This window comes from Pseudopipra pipra, chromosome 12 (assembly GCF_036250125.1).
Source record: "Pseudopipra pipra isolate bDixPip1 chromosome 12, bDixPip1.hap1, whole genome shotgun sequence".
Taxonomy (NCBI): domain Eukaryota; kingdom Metazoa; phylum Chordata; class Aves; order Passeriformes; family Pipridae; genus Pseudopipra; species Pseudopipra pipra.
In genome coordinates, this window is record NC_087560.1 from 12,717,598 (window position 1) to 12,733,439 (window position 15,842).

A 15,842-nucleotide genomic window follows, 5' to 3' on the forward strand; every position below is an offset into this window, starting at 1 on the left:
AGAGTCCCAACATAAAATGCACATAATAGCAATTCACTGTAGGTGCACACAGAACTATTTTGCTTCCCACCGTGAAGACAGACAGTTGAGCTGCACACATTCATAAAGTGCACTGCTGTTTATTTTCACTGCTCCCAGTACCAGGGAAGTCAGACTGACGGCAATGAAAAGCTCAGTAGGGCAAGAACAAAATACTCAAGTGCTACAGTACATCTGTTGTCACTGTTTCCCCTTCCACTTTTTCTTTTTAAAACTGTTATTTGATTTGGCTGGTAACAACTAATCACTGTTACTTCTGTAATCAGAGCTATTTTTAAGGCTTTGTTTTTTCCTGCTCCCGCAGAAGCATTTGTAAATATTGGATTTCAGGTTTGAGGATGATGAATGAGTTGGAGTATAAGTGCTTCAAATTCTGTCTGCACCTCCAACAATTTAATTACTTAATTAATAACCTGTTTGGAAGAATTCTAAACATGGGGACTGGGCATGGACACTGTGAGAGCCAGTATGACTTGGTCACCATTCCCTCCAGCTCTTCTGGCTAGAGATTTGTACCTACGGCCTCCTCCACCTTCTAACTTTGATCTGTTGTAACCAAAATAAAACAAACATAAGAAATGCTATAAATATCCCTTACTAGACTTATTGCAAGCATGACCTGAAGCAAGGCCAAGTATTGCACAAGACTTCAGTGTCTGTTTTGTCTTCTCCCTTCCATGGACCACCAAGGTTTTTACCTGTGCCTCCCCTCCTCGCCCCCAGGTCTATATGCCCTGCTACAGAGAGACGGGATTCCCCTCTCATATTCTCCCATAATTTAAACTGAGTTCTTAAAGATTCCTGGAATATTTGCTGTTCTCAGGACCTCTACTATTCCCAAATATTTGGATACTCTAATTTAGGCCTGCTGCAATTGCTTTTCCAATGAAGCACCACGCTATAAAAGCAACTGTTTTATCCTAAAACCGGTTGTATATAGTTTTCTGTATGTAAAATATTCAAGAGCTTCTTAAAACAATCTCAAAATCTTCCAAAACAGGGACAGCGACTTACTTTGCTTTGGTCACAAACATCGGGATCTTACACGATCCCCAGCAGGGAGCAACAAATACAAGTCTTGGTATCTATTTGCATACTAGTCCCTTTTAAACATGTAAAGAGCGTGCTGAGTATAGAACAACCGTCTTTGCAGCATTTATACGTACCTTGGAAAAGCATCAAAGCAATAGGTTTTCCTAGTGTCAGGAAAAGCTACCCGTAATCCAGACATGAGGGGAGAATGAAGGATTACTGCTGCACACTCGTACCGAGATGCCAGGTCTACTGTAGGGACAGTACCAATACTCTGACCATACAGGATGATATTCTCAGGACTAACCCCATACCTGTAGAGAAAAGAAAGATCCCTTTGAAAAAAAAAAAAAAAAATCCAAAACACAACACATTTCACATCACAGAAGCAAAAACCAAACCAAAGAAACTAAAATTAGGAGCATCCCCCCTTTCCTCTGTAGCTCTTTAAAATCTGTTTCTAGGAGACATGAACTTATACATCTAAATTTTAAAGCAGTCCATTAAAGTAAATAATCAAAATATTACAAAGGTTAAAGAGAACTGTCCTCAAAGAAGGAATGTCAATTTGTTCCTTAATCTTCACCTTCTTTATCAACAGCTCTTGTTTTTCACTCCACAGCACAGCAAATCAGACCTTTCCCCCTATCCAGAGTCACTCTCAGGAATTTCAGTTGGATGTCCGAGGTGCTAAAGACCTTTTCAACCATTAAACACAACAGTTACTCCTCTGCCCACCTTTCCTTCCATGCGGTTGGAACAAAAAGTCAAAACTGCCTTGTTAGTGTAGCTGAAGACAGCAAAGACAGGTCTGTTAATTTTTCCAATTTCTGATTAGTATAAGTTATTCCTCATTTTTCTTTTCTAGTTTAAAATGTGTCAAGTTTATTTTGTAACTATAAAGATACATCACTCCACAAAATTCAGGGTTCACAGGGAGTCTTGGATGGCTCCCTGATATTCCTGTTTAGTCTGTAATACTGTCCTAGCCTGTGTGCTGTTTCATACTGCAAAAAAACTTGAGGATGAGACTAAGTTTTCACTTGAAGTATGCAAAATAGACAGGAATTTGGAAGGGGCACAGGAGGAGGTGACAGTGGATAGGAAGAAGTGAAGAGCATTTGGCCACCACAACTTGTTAGAAAAGCTGCAAATCAAAGCTGTTACTCAATTATAAAATATTTACCCAGAAGATTTTTATCTGTAACTCCACTTTCTACTGCAAGCTGTATAAAGAATAATCAAGTGCAGAAGAGAATGCATTTCTAGTAGAAAATAAATTTGTGCAGAACATGTCTTTTTGCCTGTCTACACTGTCGACAGTCCTGCTGTCACTGACAATGAAAATCAAACCCTACAGTTTAGGCCATACCCCCTACGTCTCTGGAAGGTTTCGATTTCCTAGCAAAGCTGCTTGCAAGGTGTATGGTCAGGCCTGGAGAGTACTCAGCTTTCAAGCATGAAATGGTTGATTTGGTATGTGCAGAAGAAAAAAATTACAATGGAAGAATAACCAATTAATAATTAAAATTACAATTACAATAGAAGAATAATCCAGTACTAATCATGCAATTACAGGCTGTCAAGATTGCCTCGTTTTATGATGAAGTATAACTAGACTAGATTGTAGCCTCTGTGAAACTGAATTTTTCTTAGTATTTCTATACTGCTGAGCATAAGGGTGCTTTTGGCATCTACCATAATATGAATAAGCAACTGTATAAAAATATCTCCCTGGAGTAAAATTTTATCCTCTTGGTAACCAAGCAGCAGCTCACACTGGTGGTCTATCACCACAGACACGGCCTGATGTTCTTAAAGAGATCTTGTGAAGCTCTTCTAGCAGATTTATTTCCCCTCCCTTAGTGTCAGATATAGTCCAGCACACAGAGGAGCACAGTTGACTCAGTTATCAGATCTTGGAGGGAAGTCTTGTCCTCACAGGCTTCGTTCCCTGTGCTGGGTGGGGAGGGCTGCAGGCATGCAGCTCCAAAGGCAGCACAGGCATCCAATCTGCTGATGGACCAGCTGTTACATCGTATTAAAGACAGGCAGAAATGCATCAACATCAGGGAATACAAGAAAACAGGACTGAAACAAGATCTTCTACATGGCACTTCAGTGGCGATGGAATGATATATTAATGCTGGTAGGTTTTGCAATACCTGAACTCCAGTGCCGTGACAAGCATGAAGTTCCCTTTCTAAAAGGTTTACACTGCAAGCAGAATACGGAAACAGATGTTTGAATGGGAATCACAGGGTAACAGGACAGCAATGGGTGGCAAGAGAATTCAACACATACAATTGCCTAAGTATAGCAATTTTCTTCAACATTCATCTGCTTTGGATTCACTCCTTTTGATGTTATTTTGTTTGAAAAATCTCAGTTTCTTAGTATGCCAGTTAAAGTCAGATACAGTCTACAGAGTCATTAAAAACCCCAGAGATCTCTAAACTTAAAGTAGCCCTTCATCATTAAATAAATGCTACAACTATTCAGTATCCAACTCCATAGAAAGTCAACGTGACAACTTTGACAAATGAAATAATCATAAAAGGGATTAGGACACTGAGTTAGTGCACTCTTAGCCTACCATTACATAAATGTCTTTTCTATTTTTGTATTCCTACTGACTGACAACTAAAAGAATCTCTGGGACTGTTTTATTTAAGGACAGGCCAACTTTCCAAGACAGACAAGTTACTGTAACAGATTTATCTTTTTAAGCCCTTCACCATTAGGCCATCAATCAACAAGTGAGACACTAAGCTTACTGCAAACATCAGCAGAAACAGCTACAAGTAAAATTTATTTATTGCAAGGCCAAAGGACACAGGACAACTCATGAGGGCCATGAATAATTGACCTGTGCAAGGTCCTCAGAGCTGAGGGCCATGGCTTGGCTCCATGATCCTCTGTCCTCCCAAACGCTGCCCAGCTGGTGACTCAGCAAGCACCGCTCAGCTGGGGTACAAACCGACCTGGGGATTTTATCTTTAAAATACAACATGCTTAAAGCAAGGGCTGGGTCCCTCCCTCCCTCTCTGCAAACTTCCTTGTGGTATTAGATCCTTGCACAACAGGAACAGTGATACAGAAAGTGAAAGAGAAGAGAGGAAGAGCAGACATGGGTGAGAAGGCAGCAACGAAAGGATAACTGAGCAACAGAGAAAAATGGAAAGAATGTGACAGAAAAAGGCAAAAGATACTCTGGAAAAAGAGGAATCCGGTTACAATCTGCCCGCCTATTAAGGAAGAAAGTCTTTCCACCAGCTAAACAGCAGCTCCTAAAAATAACTTCCTTGAAACATACAAGCTTTGGTCTCTGTGGAAACAGAGCTCCATCCGACGGAGCAGGAGAGTCAAGTTAAATTTCTGGATATGCTCGGGCACTTCTCCTGTGGAGCCCATCGGAGAGTTCTAAACAAGCAGGGCAACACTGCAACATGGAAACCAGCCTTCAGCACAGCCAAAGAGGAAAATAACTCAGTTACCGTGGGCACATGCAAAACACCGATTTGAAAATGGAGAAAAAGAAAGAATTAGAAAAGATAGGCATGCTTTTTTTCCCAGAGGGAACTCCATTACTGAGAACTGCAGCTACTGCTACATAAATGATGCAATCACTTCTGCTCCCCCTTACCCACAAACACTTATCAGGTGGCAAAGCTCAAAGCTCTCCAGCCTATTCCACTCTCAGTAACCCATGAGTATGTTGTGTGGCTTACAGATTACATTTATGTGTGTAGAAAAAAAAACAAACCAGCAACCTTCACAAGTAAGTACAGCTGTCTGTACCTACAACTTCAGGCCAGGTCTAGGAAAGGCCCCAACACACTCTACAGTTAACAGTCATAGTAGTTATTTTCCAGCCCCCCACGTTACTGCCTCAATTTAAACAAATTAGGTTTACCAGCAGTTCTGGTCTCCCCATGCCAGCATGAACTACGTGCACCAAAGCTGGTTATTAAGAATCCACACCCCAGACTCTTTACTTACTCCTGCACAGAGTAATAAGAGACCTCAGTCACGCCAGCAGGTCAATGGGACAGAGGAGACTGGGAATATTGCTGACAGCGAGTAAAGCGAAGGAGGATGGGACACAATTACTTGTAGTTCATCTGCACGGCCATATGGCTGTGGTTTGGGCCACGTCCCTCCTCAGTTTCCTCACACAACATGGATAATGGCATCAACTGCCACTGCACAGTACTTAATGTTTTCTGGCTGACAGCACTATGTATAAACTATGTATTATCATAAAGCATCTTTAATTATAAGCATAAGATACCAAATCCCTCCTCCCCCCCGGGGCTTCAGCTTCGAGCGATACAGATGGAAAGTTTACCACTGCTATTTTTACTCTCTCCTTACTCAGTTGAGAGTGCCAGTGGAATGCTGCTGTGGGACTACAGACATGTCACACAGCTGAAGCCCTGCAATGCTCACGGTCAAAGCTACAGCATCTGTGCCAATCCTCAAAGGTGCCAAATACATATTCAGTAATGAGGCCAATTCTTTTTTCGGGCTTACTGAATCCGGGAAGTTAACCACACCTTATATTTTCAGTTTGAATTCTTATGGTTCTTGCTGTCCCATTATCCCTTACCTGAACTGGAAAGCATATAGAGCAGCATGGATATAGCAACAGCAACAAATTAGTTTTCAAGATCAGCCACAGAAACTATCCAGGCAGAGCATTTTGATGGCACAAAACCCATTCCATAATGTTGTTGAGGCCTGCTGTTTAACTGCTCCTAAACTAAGGCATCGAGTGATGGTCAAGCTCTTCCTTACAACACAGTACATAAATATACAAGGCCAGGAAAATGAGGTAACCAGCTCCTGCATTCCTGCAAGGGGACTGAGTTTGAAACTGGGCACTCCCCTCTCCAGCAGAACACCAATGAAATCATTCATTTCAAAGACAAAGAAAATACAGCACACACCAAGAATGACACCAATCATGCCACATTTGGAGGAAATAGTGACTTCTAGAGTACCTTTGCTAGAACACACGTCCTCAGTTCTTCACAACCTATTCAAGTCTGCTTCTGTCTGTTTATACAAAACCATTTGTTACAACATACTGTTTATCCCCTTTTCAAAATGCATTATCTCCAAATTTAATAATCCAGAGGAATTTAGATTGCTTTTCAAGAAACACAGATAGGTTCTCCTCCATCATCATGATACACTTCCGTAAAATATCCATGTACATTTTCAGAGATAAGTGGCAATTTAATCTGCTATAAATCTAAAAATCTAATTTTGGGAATAGAAAGAAAAACAAAAATCCTCAATTAAGGAAAAGTCACGCATGCAGATTGTGTACCTTGAGCATGACTTTATGTTGTGAGCCTTTTATGTTAAAATACATCAACACTAGCAGTTCAGCCAATAAAGATTATTTCAAGAAATTTACTGTATCAGAACAAAACACTGAATTTTGCATTGTGCTTCAGCAAGTACCACTCCAGCATGTCAGCCAGAATACCATAGAAATTACAGCTGATTTGCAACCTAAATGCCAACGTTAAATTGAGAGGAAGGCATTAGATTAAGGATTTTTGGAGTTAACTATAACAGCAACTGTCAAATGAGAAAAATCAAATTTCAAGATTCACAGGAAACCCTGGCACACAGCTAGAGTCTCTGTGCCAGTTTCTCCAGTTTCCCTGAATTCACACAAACATAGGTCTAAAATTCCTCACTGTTTTACTGACACTGACTCTTTAAATTATGAGATGCCTTCCTCCTCCTCTACCTCCTTCCTGTCCAAGTCTACAAGTACTATGAGATTCCACTTCAGGTACACCACACTTTATCTTTGATTTCACATTTTCATGTGTAAGAGCCAAAATGGTTTGTACAGTATTCTGTCTTATGAAGCTGCAAAAAAAAAAGAGACAGATTTTTTTGGCATATATCCCAGCACACTGTCATAGGAGCAGACAAGCAATTCCACAAATGTGTTCACACTCAAAATAATTTAAATGGCTGCCAGAGAAATTTAATCAAGGAATCTGCCACACCAGAGAGCCATTTGGTTATGCTATGGAGAAACCCCAGTGCCAACCAGTATAGGCTAACTAATGCTGGAGTTACAGAATGAACCTATGACTCTTCAAAATGCCCTCTTAAGGGCTATTTTCTAAATTATCAGCAAATATTACACTATTACAGGCTTGCTGGATTTTGTGACTGGAGCACTAATCCAGTGAGGTACCATCTCTTCATATAAATAAAAGGATCAAGTGGAAGCAACTTTTAGGCACTTCTTAGGATGATCCTTTGCAGTACAGTAACTTAATTATACCAAAGCATGAATCACTTCAACTGGTTCTTGATTACTGTCTTGTGACTATCAATGATCTGTTATCAAATATTGAGAACTGTGCTCAAAGTTCAACCAAGTCCTAACAAGGCTATTGAATATCACTGGTGAGCTCAAGCAACCATGACAGAAGCAGGTGATCTACACACTGCTGAGCAGTGGAGCCACCCACTGCAAGTTTGCCCTGAACAACCAGGTAAATGATATTTCACAGCATTCCCTAGTACAAACTATAATGAGATTACATTTTAAATTAACTGATTTATGCTAATCTGCACTGAGTAGCTTTGGGGTGACAGCTGGATGTCTTTTTTTTTATATATAAAATCCAAATAATACTGGTCTGTCTAAAAAAATTGCTCCTTTTTCAAATACAGCCTTAAACTACCTTGTGTTCATCCACCTCAAACATAGGCTCCTGAGGATGTCACGTGTCAAAGTGGGAAACACCTTCCCTAACTCAAGTAAAACTGCTCAGCACTCAGAGGAAAACCAAGTGCTCTTGAACAGTAAATCCACTTCCCTTCTTTTTTGCCCCCCTGCTTTATCATTATGAGGAAGTTCCTTTTCCCTCTTCAGCACCCATTTTGTTGGAGGACTTCATACCACACCACAGCAGCACTTCCAAGTGCTTATCTTGCACCACACATTTTTGAGCCAACTTACCACCACTGTACCACCAGCCCAGAGCAGCAACCTGCAGGTACAGATCCAGTCTGGTCTCTCTTCTGTCATTCATAAACCAGGCTCTAGCACCACAACTAGTTACAGTTAATGATCTCACACCAGAGATTTTTTTTAACAACTGCAATCAAACTGCATCTATCCATTCTAAATTTTCAAGCATTTTTCAGAAATAGGAGTCAAAAGTGAAGTGAAATGTAAGAGCATTAGAAAAATTAAAAGATAGCACACACCATCAGCCAGGAAAGAAAACCTCTGCAAACTTGTGTTCTGGAAGAAATCTCTTCCAAGCTACCTGAACAGTAACAAACTGTTGTGATACAAAAGGCAGAATGGGCAGAAAATCGGCAATCTGTGCTTGCAGATCTCTTTGGTATGTTTTTAAGGAGCTAAAAAGTAAAATCCATTTGTTTTCTCTTGTACTGAGAACCCAACTGTATTTATAACACAACTTTTCACCACCACAATAACCCAGGATACTCATTTTGGTGTTTGGTTTATGATAGATTGCTCATTTGTCTACCACATGAAGTATCAGTTTTATGTATAAACAACAAACAGATTTGGAACAGTTGCTTCTGCCTGACTGAGGGTTTGTTGGGGTTTTTTTTGTTTGGTTGTTTGAGTTTTTTTCCCTAGATAGCAGGGAATGAGGAAACAGTTTTCATTAAACGTGCATTGAAATAAGCAGGAACTTGTGCCATGGGCATGATGATGTAATAGAACAGAGTGACTTTTCCTCTACAATAATTAATTCTTTCATATCAAGTCAAAGTTAGCAAGAAGGCCAATGACAAGCAAAAAAGACTCTTGTAAAACATCCAGTAAAATGATGTGGCTGAGCCATCGGTTTGAACACCTACCTTTACCATTCTGCTACTTTATGACAAAAGGCAAATAACACTCCAATACTCAGTGAACTCAGAGGGAGTGAGCACCTTCCTAAACTCCTAAACTCCCAACATTTAGAGGGGGTTATTTATTTTATTTCTCTAATCACAGCAGCAAATACAATCCAAACCCACTGTAAGTTGAAATACAAGAACCTAGTAGCAGTGGAAATTGGAGCTATGTATATATACATATATATATATATATACACATATATATATTCAAGCATAATTCCTATTGCCTCCAACTTTCTTTGCTTTTGCAACCTTAAAAATCAGCTGGAGTTCTGCAGCCAGCACTGGCATGAGATAATAGTTTTGAACATGCATGGAAGCTCTCCACTCTTCATAGTTTCCTGCTTCTTACAAAGTGCTTTCTTTGAGCAATCCTGATTCACACCATTTAGTCTCAAGACACTGAGATGGCATAATAAAATGTATCTTTCACTCCAGTTATTTTAAAAATAGAGCACTGGAGTTCACTTTAATGAAGTATTTTGCATTCAATTAAGATGCTCTGTAGCAAATAAACCTGGAATACAGAGGACAGGAAACCTTTACTGGTCACTAAGAACTATCTTTCATGACCAAAACATCAATAATTCACAAAAACTCAGTCAGCTATATTCTATTATATACTCTTTACTGTAACTGCTGTACAAAACCTATATAGTCAGTCTCTGAGGTACATTCAAATAAGCTGAGACAGCAGAGAAAATTCAGTTACTTTCACAGAGAAGCTCAGTCTATAGTATCTTCTGAAGTGAGGAATTATTTATCTTCACCTCCAGCTTCTATCTCATTTCAATCCTCCAGGGGTACTTTTACTTCAACTGCACACAGCACCTATGCTCTATAACACAGAAGAGCTAAGACCAGATGAGTGTGCTCCTCCCGAACACTTAACGTGACATTAAAACTGCAACCATCCTTTTACTGTTGCAAAAAGCCTGCACTTTCACTTTGGGCATCCTACACTCAAAAGCTGGAAAATGAGTAAACCACTCCCTAGAACTGTACCTCTAATAATGGTTGTTATGAAGAACAAGAAAGATCTGATGATATACAACTACCTAAACACATTATGTTTTAAGAGAGACTTCAGTTAAAACAAGTATATGTCAACTAACACAGAAACTGATTCCCTAGGAGACATTAAGAAAACCTGAGTGTAAATATTAACGCTGGTTATGCATTCCCACAAGTTTTGTGCTTTCATAGCTGTTTCTTAGATTTCAGCTACTTCCAAACTGGAGAGCCTTGCCTTATATCCAAGGCTGAAAATTCCCAGTGAGCCAATGCATTTTGGCTCACCTCCCAAGCCCATCACATAACCCTCCTCACCGGCCCTGGCTCAGCACTGGGAAACTGAGGGTTTACAAGCCTGGAGGAAGCAATCGTGCTGCTCTCCAACACTTCTCAAAGCATTTTTGTTTAGAAGCACTGTATTATTCTTTCAGTACTCCCATCTGTTTGTTGAAGCACCTCTGACACCTCAGTCTCGAGCATTGCTCTTGCCTTGACTCCTCACATCAAACACCGACTTTCTGCTGTATTCTCCTTACCCCTACACACCTACAGCACCACACTGGAGTCGAAGGCCACCCTGCTGTGGCACTAATTGCCACGAGCTGCACCTATACAGCACCACACTGGAGTCGAAGGCCACCCTGCTGTGGCACTAATTGCCACGAGCTGCACCTATGCCAGACTTAAGCCTCTGACTCACGAGCTGGGATTACTTATCCAAGGAGCGCAGCAGCTTTTGACCAGAGCTGCTGCCTCCACCCACCTCTGACACTTTCACCCTTCCACCAGGTCCAGCTCAGCTGCCACAAAGCAGGGAATAACTGCTGAAGTGCACAAACCACAATAGTCAAGATGAAAAGAAATGGCGCCAGTTAAGTTTTCTTTCAATATATCAGGCAGTAACTTCTGAAAATACTTATCACTGTGTAAGCACACAATGAAACAGGACTAACCCTAAAACTAACCAAACTGCAAAGCTCACCTAAAATGTCACACCTGCAGGTTTGCACAGCCGGTTAGCCACACACACTGTAACTAATAAAAAAGGTATTCCTGACCTAAGGATCTTAAACCAGCAGTATATATGTAAATTCAGCTGAAGGCAGTTAGTTGTCTGGATTCTCTAGAAGAATTAAATGGTTTGTTAAACTGGGATTAATCCTTTTGGGACGAATACTTGGAAGGTTAGATGAAAAAAATTCAAAGCACACCACTCAAAAAGTTTGATATCTATAGATCTTGGTCCTTCAACTACTCAGGTAACTAGTCCCACCACTGTTTTAACTTAACTAACTACTTAACATTTTCTTTTGTGTGGGAAGTTTCTGTTTTGTGGTTTGCCTGATTTTGTTATTGGGGTTTTTTTCCCCATTCTTGCCTTGCTTTTGCATCCTCTGTCATCTGTTTATTGTCATTTTATTAACGCTTCAGTCTCTAAGTAAAAGCTATTTAATCTACAGGTTTTACAAAGAACTTCACATTTTCAAAGATTAACAACATTAAATGACTTTCTGCTACAATTCTTTGATACAGCTTACAAGCCATTAAATGTGAAATATGCAGCACTGGTGTAGCATTTTCCTTTTACATCACTTACAGACAATTGCAACTCTATCTAAAACACAAGCTGGTAAAATATTCAAGTGTTATCACCATAGTGCTAAGAGGGGAGAACAAAGAAAAAGTTGAACCGTCTAAACAAACAGCAGGTGCTTGTATCCAAAATCCTATTACAGCTGACATTTTCACACTGTTCTTCCAAGATCCCTGTGAGTCTGAATGTAGTGTCTCCCACAGAGCACCAGAACCAGAGCCCCAGAGGATTACACGGAAGCTGGAATGGATAAGGCCTTGCAAGTATGTGAGCAGACAAGCTGGATGCAGCATTTCTTCCCATCCAGAAGCATTAGTACAGCTCTGGCAGTAATTTGAGAGTCTCTGACAGAAAAGGGATGAGAGGGCAGGCAGGCAGGATGGAGGACAGGAATGGCAGAGAGGTCCTGATACAAAAGTGGTCGATGCCAATGAACTGGTCTAATGTTCCTAAAAGGCACCAACAGCAGATGAATCCATCTGTCCCCAGAATGAGTATTTTAGCAGCCAGCATTGTATGAAGATGACTCAGCTGGCACTTGGATTTCTTTCTCCTTTTATACTTACATTAATATGCTCAAATGCTGTAGAAGAACAAAGTTATTAAGTAAGAATGAGCTTCTCTCAAAGAAATGCAATATCTTACAAACACTGAAGGGCTCCATGCACAAGCCAAGCAAAGAAGTACAATGGCCTGTGTTATCCAGGAGACCATATATCCCACTTGGATAATACTCTGCAATTCTCTGGAAACACTTCACGTTTCTTTGAGTTACTCTAACCATTTCTACAGACTTGAAGAAAGGCAGTACTTTGATTTAGAAAGCAAAACAACAGAGGCCTTTCCTCTGCACTGACACGTCTTATGAATCACAAACAGGAAGAAATCCTACTTGGATAAGTGACACTGTAACCTCTATTTTTCTCCCATCCCCAGGTAAGTGGAAAAAACACACACCAATTTACTTTACTTGTAACAAACTGAGCTTTGTTACACTGAGTCTGTATACATTTAAGCATCTGCTTTCAAAAAGTGGCAAAAGCAGCCTCACAGAGAAACACAACCCTCCTGATAAGTCTCCTCTGTCTCTCTCAATTATCCATTTTCAGACAGATTCATTAAATATTCTAACAAATACCAAGAGTGATAACTGCCAAATGGAAGACAGTCATTTCATGAAAGCAATCTGTTACTAGAAAAGATTCATCCAGCATCTTTCCAGAGACAAGAAAACCTCAGTGTTCTGTCTTTCTCTGTGCCATTTTTATATCAGCACTTGACTTTTAAATCAGACTCATCAATTCCTTTCATCCTGAAGTTCTTCCATTCCTGTCACTCAAAGATGGGCTGACTTGACTCTACCTGTTGGTCCACGAAATCTATACTTTATCAAGCAAATATTAAAGTCTGCACTGTTTCACCCTTCATTTCCTCTTGCACATTTTTCTTTAATGAACTTTTAGCACAATCAATGTTCAACCCCCAGTAACAGTCAATATAAACCTAAGATGATTAAAAAAATATATAGCAATCACCAGGATTAACAGCACCAGATGTTCTAGAACAGCAGACCACAGATAACTAGTTCAGAGCTTAAAAATCAAATTTCCTAGCCACAGCCTTTATCATCACAGACCTAGGGGCTAAATCCCTCCTCCCAGTAAAAACTACTTAGAATTGTGAACAGTAAAATTTATCACAGAGCCAAAGTTTCTTCTGTGTACTTCTGTTTGGTTGAAGTGCACATAAAACCTGCCTTGTGCTAAGAATCTGAAAAGACAGCACAAAAAAGTAATTTACTACAGAAACATATATCTGCATTTAATTACATGCAAAAAAATTAGCATCACTAAACTTTACTTGTCTTAAAGCATCAAATGTTATTCTAAAAAAAGGGAACAGTACTTCTGTACATTCAGGAAGGTACTAACTTTTTCATAACTTTCCTAAAATCACATCAGAAAATTAAATCTTGAAACCAGGTCATATATACTTATTCAGCTTATCCAGCTGCCTTATCTGGGATCATCCGAGTGTCTACAGAGTAAAAGACATTTTGCTCAGATTGTGCAAATCAAGAGGTTTTAACAATGGTTAACCAGCACATTTGCATACTGTGTTTTCTGCCAACATACCTAGTTAACAGGGCCAATTGCTTTTGTAGTTTTTTTGGTGAAAGATTTCTTGCTAGTCAACTTTTTCCCACCAAAAAAGGATGTTTAACAATTAACAGCTACTCCACAAGAAGCAGAAGTACCTAGCAGTGGATCAAGGACAACTGTTAATGCAATCACTTAAGGTCATTATTTCAGCTGATGCTAAAGGTAGAAACTGACCTGTGGATGCATCTTAGAAATTTAAAAAAATAAAAATGAACAGCAGCTTCCTGATGTTAATCACTACCCTATTTGCCTCTATTTATGATGCAGTCCTTGTAAAGCACACAGGCTCCCTACTTGATTGCAGTATCACCACAGAACAACTGGTCATGCAGGAAAAAATGTTAACAATTCCAGTCCATGCCTCACCGGCACTTAACTGCCTCCCAGTAAACCAGCACAGCATAAGGAAGTCTTGTACTGTCTGAGTTTCTATTTTTGAAATAACAGATAACAGCACAGTGCTTGGAAAAGAAGTATATTAATGTCTACATTACTATCCAAACTGGCATTTGGCCAGGTAGGTTTTCTGCAGTTCACCATTTCACGACAAGGGCACTTTTAGTTATAAACTACTGCTGTTTTCTCCCCCAACACACATTTTTTCCTATTTATCTCTGCACATAGTTACATTTTACAAATGAATGTAGTGTTTCCCTTTCTCCTAATATCATAAAGCTTTCAAGACAGAGACAAAATAGAAATTTTTAAAGAGACTTTTAAAAAGTATTTAAAGAGGAAATCTGGTCAGTTCTAGAGTGAAGAGCAGGAAAGAACATAGTTCACATTAGGCTATGCCCAGAAGTACTGGCCGTAGTGGAAGGAAGAAAAACAGAGTAAAGGATGACAAATGATGCCTGTTAAATCTTCCTCTCCCCCTCAAAATTCCAGTAATTAAATGAGCTAAATTTAAACTAATATTTGTACCTTTATTTCAGATTAACACACATATCAATATAATAAAAAAGAAAAATAGAAAATTGCTGTGAAAGCCCAACCAAAGAGAATAGTTTTTAGTGCAGTTTCTCCTGCTACTACATCTAGGTAAGAAACATCCTTAGGTTTTATGTAAAGTGGATTTTTGGATGGAAAGAGTAATTTCCTGAAATAATTGGAAGGTGCCAGATCTTATTTTTATCAATACTGTCTGTTCAATGCTCTACACAAAATGATCTACAAGTCTTAGATGAGCTTTGACAGAAGGACATCCAATTTGGAAGGGTGGGATACTTGGCACCAACTTCCTTAATCTCAGGGTAGAAAAGAACTCAATAAATCAAGGAGACTGTACAACCGTCTCTACAAAACTGCAGGAACATGGAGGAATTATGACAACCTTATCTTTCAAGATTGTCATATCATTCCAGATCTATCAATAATTCAGGTCCAAATTATATTCAAGTAGATTCTGTCATCTTCATTCTTGGTTAATGCAGATACAAATCAGAACCACTTCTTTTTCTAAAAGACAACTTTGTGCCTGTATTCCTTTACAGACAGTTGTTTCTGCATTATCAGATTGATTTTTAGTACAAATTTCAAAGACAGGATAAAGGACTAACTGTACTGGGTTTATGCACAGTGGGCTTTAGAAGTGAACATCAAATTACACGAATAATTAGCACGAGTTCAGGGGAGAGGGCAGAGGGTTTATCAGAGAACACTGGCAGAGATACAGCAAAACTCAAAACCTTTCAGGGATATTGGTCAGGTTTAAGGTTGAAACCCCACTTAATACCTTAAACGACCAAACTGACTCCTGAGAGGGTGCTTTTCTTGCATCAGAAAGTGCTGCCTGCAATGCATGCTAACTCCTGGTGTACTTATTAACCAGTCTGAGGCAAAGGTTACATGTGCATAAACCAGAATGCACAAAAATAGTTGAAACACTACCCCACCTCTTCCTACCACTCTGGTACTTGTACAGTTTGTTAAACTTGGTAAGATGCTGATACTCAAACTGAAACACTAACGTTTTCCATAATATTAACACACATTAAACCCCATGCTTTACCAGGAAAAGACAAGCTTTTTGCAGTAAGGAGCAATAAAAAAATACTATTTAAAAATGTGTA

General features: G+C 39.5%; 1 protein-coding gene across 1 annotated transcript in view; it reads right to left on the bottom strand.

The window, feature by feature from the left end:
- Window positions 1-15,842, bottom strand: part of ABHD17C (abhydrolase domain containing 17C, depalmitoylase) — a 28,862-nt gene that overhangs the window by 2,987 nt on the left and 10,033 nt on the right. Inside the window, exon 2 of the mRNA XM_064668959.1 lies at window positions 1,206-1,385. Coding sequence (XP_064525029.1) covers window positions 1,206-1,385 — 180 coding nt within the window. The remainder of the gene's footprint in view (window positions 1-1,205; window positions 1,386-15,842) is intronic.